The sequence below is a fragment of the Chiloscyllium punctatum genome, chromosome 33 (assembly GCF_047496795.1).
Source record: "Chiloscyllium punctatum isolate Juve2018m chromosome 33, sChiPun1.3, whole genome shotgun sequence".
In the NCBI taxonomy this organism is placed as follows: domain Eukaryota; kingdom Metazoa; phylum Chordata; class Chondrichthyes; order Orectolobiformes; family Hemiscylliidae; genus Chiloscyllium; species Chiloscyllium punctatum.
Window position 1 is genome coordinate 24,219,170 of NC_092771.1, and position 5,340 is coordinate 24,224,509.

The 5,340-nt window shown below is 53.5% G+C and overlaps 1 protein-coding gene across 1 annotated transcript; it reads right to left on the reverse strand.

Annotated features, from left to right (window-relative positions):
* Positions 1-3,019: 3,019 nt before the first annotated feature.
* foxb1a (forkhead box B1a) lies at positions 3,020-4,619 on the reverse strand. The gene has a single exon (XM_072553149.1). It carries the CDS (start codon positions 4,164-4,166, stop codon positions 3,147-3,149), a length of 1,020 nt encoding a protein of 339 aa, XP_072409250.1. The 5' UTR covers positions 4,167-4,619; the 3' UTR covers positions 3,020-3,146.
* Positions 4,620-5,340: the final 721 nt, after the last annotated feature.

The following is a 5,340-nucleotide window of genomic DNA, read 5'->3' on the forward strand; positions in this document are numbered from 1 at the left end:
GTAACTGCGGCACATTAATTAGATCATTTGTCGGCGTTTCTTTCATTTCTCACAAAGGAGAAAGTTAACCTATCCCAACAACACCCCCCGCCCCGCCACACACATCAAAAAGCACTGTCCTGTAGTTAGAGGGTGAGAGTCGGGGTGTGAGAGGTGATCGTGATGGGGGTGGGGTGATGGAGGGTGGGGGGGGGGCGGGTGCATGTTGATGGTGTGGCTCAAAATGGTCTTCGGCGTGAGCCTGAGATTGTTCCCCTCGCTCTCACAGGTTTACCCCTCCGTGAGCAGGGTGAGCTTTAAAGTAGCGGGCAGCGTTCAGCGGGAGTGATGATCGAATTGTGCCTGTGCAGTACATGTTCCTGACTGTCCTCTTGCATGGATCTGTGTGCGTATGTATATGTTTCTGTGTGCGTGTATGTGCTCATGTCTGCTTATGCATGTCTATGTTTGAGTGTGTCTGTGTGTATGTTTGTGTCTGTGCGTGTGTGCTTTTGTATGTATGTTTGTTTGATTGTGAGTATGTGTATCTGGGTGTGTGTATTTGTGTGCGTGTCTGTGTGTATGTTTGCTTGAGTGAGTAATTGTGTGTGGATTTGTGTGTGTGACTGTGTGCATGCATGTGTGTCAGTGTTTGTGTCTGTCTACGTTTGAGTGTATGTCTTTGTGTGTATTTGTTTTAGTGTGTTATGTGTCTGTGTGTTTATTTGTTTGAGAGTGTCTGTCTGAATGTGTCTGTGTCTATGTTAAGTGTGCGTCTGTGTCGATTTTTGAGTGCGTTTGTTTGAGTGTGCCTGTGTGTATTTGTGTGTGTCTGTGTCTAGGTTTGAGTGTGTCAGTGTGTGTTTGTGTCTGTTTGTTTGAGTGTGCCTGTGTGTATTTGTGTGTGTGTGTCCGAGTGTGTCTTTGTCTAGGTTTGAGTGTGTCAGTGTGTGTCTGTCTGTTTGTTTGAGTGTGCCTGCGTGTGTGTGTATGTTTGTGTGAATATGTCTGAGTGCGTGTGTGTGTGAGGGAGACACGAACGGGCAGTTCCCTGCATTTCAAACAGCCCCTGGTTGAGTGGAACTTGATCAGCTCTCGGCCTTTCTCCCTGTCCCTTTCTTGTTGGTGTGTGGGATCCTATCAATAAGAGCTCACACACAGGCCTTCGATGCGGGTTCATTATCTACTATGAGAAACAATAGGACACCCCCACCCCCACCCCCTTCAGTATACCTCCCACCCCACACACTGGGTCCAGTTGAGCCCGGGAAAACGAGTTAAATCGCAAGTTATTCCTCTCCAACAACCCGGCACTCTGCATTCACTGGACCGTTTCTGAGCGAACATCTTAAGAGCTGTGATTTGCAGAGCGAGAGAAAGCCGTCGATTTATCACAAGCCCCTTCCAACCGACACCGGGACTGAACCACATGGTAATTTCAGGCTGAGGGCTGCCCCTTCTGCCCCAGCTTGGGGTCCGCCGGAGGGGGGGGGGGGCGAGGGTTGATCGGCCTCAATTCATGCCCCAGTGACAGGATTCAAGTGAAAGCCCGAGGCAGCGATGCGAATTCGTCCCGAATTCCATCACCTTAGCCCTGTCCCAGAATACTGTGTGTGTAGGTGTGTATGTGTGTGTGTGCAGGTGTGTGTATGAGTGTGTGTGTGTGTGTATGTGTGTGTGCTGAAAATGTGTTGCTGGAAAAGCGCAGCAGGTCAGGCAGCATCCAAGGAGCAGGAGAATCGACGTTTCGGGCATGAGCCCTTCTTCAGGAATGTGCATGTGGGTGTGTAAGTGTGTGTGTATGTGGGTGTGTAAGTGTGTGTACATTTGTGTGTGTGAATGTGTTTGTGTGTGTGCGTGTATGTGGGCGTGTATGTCGGTGTGTGTGGGTGTGTGGGTGCGTGTGAGTGGAAGTGTGTGTGTGTTTATGTGTGTGTATGTGGGTGTGTGTGGGGTGTGTGTGTGTGTGTTTGGAAGGGTATGTGTGTGGGGGTGCGTGCGGGATGTGGGTGTGTGTGAGTGGAAGGGTGTGTGTGTGTGTTTGTGTGTGTGGGTGTGTGTATGTGTGTGTGGGTGTGTGTATGTGTGTACATGACAAACCAAAACCCGCGTTTACTACACATCAACATCGAAATGGAAACAAGCCCGGAGGGCATTCGCGAGCGAGCACTTGATTTCTGTAAATCAAAACATGCAATTTCTCCGCTGCTGTTGGATTGCACCACCACCTTCCTCACTTTATTGTGCGACTCGCCTCGCTTTAATCCTTTCAACACTCGTTCAAGACAGCAGTCTGAAACTTTTTGCCGTGTAGCGGGATAGTTCCCCCTCTCAACAAAATAGAGCAGTTTTCAGAGGACCACACAGTGGAGGTTGGTTACTGGTACTTTAGGATTTCTTTTTAATTGAGAAAATATTTTTGGATAAAGTTGTCCATAATTTAAAGCAGACAGTTTTTGTTTGTTTTTGTTTGTCCCATGTAGAACATGCAATGCGGCAAATTATAATTTTTTTTTCCCCCGTTTTACACACAGTTTGCTGCTGTTACATTAACCGAAAGTCCAACAAGTCTTTACAACACGCTCGGGAAACACACGACAGGAAATAATCGGCGGTGTTGCGGTTCGAGAAGCGAATATGTGTGCGTGTGGGGGGTGCTCAGGGGAGGGCGAAATGACCATAAAAGTGCATTGTCTTATTCACAGAATCCGTGGACTTTCCCCCTCCCCCCCCCCCCCCCCCCCCAAACCGTCTGGGAGCACACGATCTCACTTTGCCGATTGTCCAGAGAGAGGGGCAGCGGGCCGAGGCTCAGAAGGGAGCGAGTGGGCGAGTTGCATTGCTGTGGCGCCGTGGATCGATTTTGGAGGGGAATTTTCGGGTGGCTGGGCCCTCGCATTCTCTCTCGGTGCCTCTCTCTCCCTCACTACCTCCCCACTCCTCTCCAACCTTCACCACCTCCCCACTCCCCTAGCTCCCCACTCCTCTACCTCCTCCACTACCTCCTCATTTTCCCACCTCCTCCATCACCTCCCCATTCCTTTGCCTCCTCTTCTGCCTCTCCAACGCCCCTACCTCCACCACTCCACATCCCTCCACCCCCGCCACCATCTCCTTACTCGCCCACCCTCAACTCCCCCTCCGCCCCGCTCCCCGTGCCCCGGGTGTCAGTGCACGGCCACCGACTGCAGAGCGGCCCCGGGCCGCCCGCTCAGCGTCTCCCCGGGACTCGGGCTCCGGTGGCCGCTGCTGAGCTGCGGGGAGCCGGGGCTGAGAGCCCCCGCCGAGCCGCCGGACAGGAGGGCGGAGATCGGACCGGACAGCGAGGGCAGAGCGGTCACCGCGCCCGGGCTGGCTTTGATCGGCACCGGGATAGCTGGCAGGGTCTGGCCGACGTGGGGCAGGGGTTTGAGGGGCACGCCGTAGGGGCTGTAGTCGGCCGAGCTCCCGGGGACGGGGAGAGGGGGGTGAGGAGGGGGGGGAGGCGGGGGCGGGGGTGGAGGCGCTGGGGGCGCCGGGGGGGCTGTGTCCATCACGCTGGCGCTGTACATGTGGTGCCAGCCGGTACCCAGGCTCCCCCCGACCGAGGTGAGGGGCATGGGGTACCCGGGGGGCAGAGGCTGGAAGGCGAGACCGCTGGCCATGACGTTCTTGTACTCCCGGGCGATGATGTTCTCGATGGCGAAGGGGTGCTTGAAGCCGCCGCTCTGGGATCCTGCCATGCTGTAGGCGGCGGGCAGTTGGGCGAGGGGACTGGCGGAGACGGCCAGCGCGCTGAGCCGTAGCTTGGCTTGCTGTTGAAGGTAGTGCGCGGCGTCCGGAGGCTTCCCCACCGCCAGGTGGTCCGCCTTCAGCACCTTGAACCGCTTGCGGCGCCTCAGGAAGCTCCCGTTCTCGAACATGTCGCCGCAGTTCGGGTGCAGAGCCCAGAAGCTGCCCTTGCCCGGCTGGTCGGGCCTTCGGGGGATCTTGATGAAGCAGTCGTTGAACGAGAGGTTGTGCCGCAGCGAGTTCTGCCACCGCTGGGTGTTCTCCCGGTAATAGGGGAAGCGGTCCATGATGAACTTGTAGATCTCGCTGAGGGGTAACATCTTCTCCGGGGAACTCTGGATGGCCATGGCTGTCAGCGAGATGTAGGAGTAAGGCGGTTTCTGGTCGCTGTAAGTGTTCCTACCGGGACGAGGCATCGTGACTGCATGGAATTCCCCAAATGCAGAGAGATCGAGAGAAGACAGTGTGTGTGACAGTGACAGGGGGAAAGAAACCCTTCAAAACTTCGGCATGTTAAGATAAGAAACTTCTCTCTCCTCACACACACACACCCGAGACACAAAAGGAAACAAAACCCAAAATCACTGATCCGTCCAAATTCAAACGGGAGGCGAGGTCGCTATCTCCAACTAAATGCAAAGTCTCCTGCACGCACACGAGAAGGAAGATCTGAGATGTTCTTCCTTATTGCTGGAATTCATCAAATTCTGTTTCGCCTCCAGATCCTGGAGTTGCTCTGCTTGCGCGTCTTATTTTTTTGCTTCTATGTACTAACGTGTTGGGAAGTCTCTGGGTCTAATGTAGCACTTTGGACTGTCACATGACTCACTGCGTTGGAGATTTTTTTTGTCAGGGAGGGAGTGGGAGAGAGAGACAGGGACAGAGAAACAGCAGCTTCTGATTTTCATTGACATCTACTTGCATCCCGGACTGCAGCCAATGGGAATCCTGCACATCCCCGATGCATTTGGGAAGGGGTGGAGGAAGGGACGGGGTAGGTGAGGAGTGGGGAGTGGGGGGTGGGGGGGGGTGTTTATGTGTGAGTCAAAGTCCTACAGAGGGAGGGGAGCAAGATTTAAGAGAAGCGTGAACACATTTTCGTTATAAGTGTTACAGCGTGAGGTGAGCAAATCGGAGTTCTTGTTAAAATTTGGGAAAGGTGTGCCGAGGTTCAGAGTTTGCCGCGTTTTGCCCGAAGAGATTGTGACTTTAGAATGGGGCCCGTTCAAAATAATCGAGCGTTTTGCTTTGTGTCATGAGGGGCAGGTAAGCGGGTACTGAATGGGGAAATCTTTCCATTCGCGATGGGGCTGGGGGGAAATAAAGTGTGTAACGCTGGGATTACTCCCCTCCCCACCCCCCTCCCCCCCCCACCCCCCCACCCCCACACCCCAGCCATTCCGAAATTTTAAAAATAATTTTTGGAATGATTTCACCAAATGCAGGCACGCGTTTTGATTTTTGAACTGAATCTTTTTGTCGCGTTCCAAAAGCCGAGTCTTTCTATCTCTCAAGAGTGGGGTCAGTGCGAATTCAGTAAACTCGCCAAATCGTATCTTAAACACGGTTATTTCCAGAAATTAAATAAGG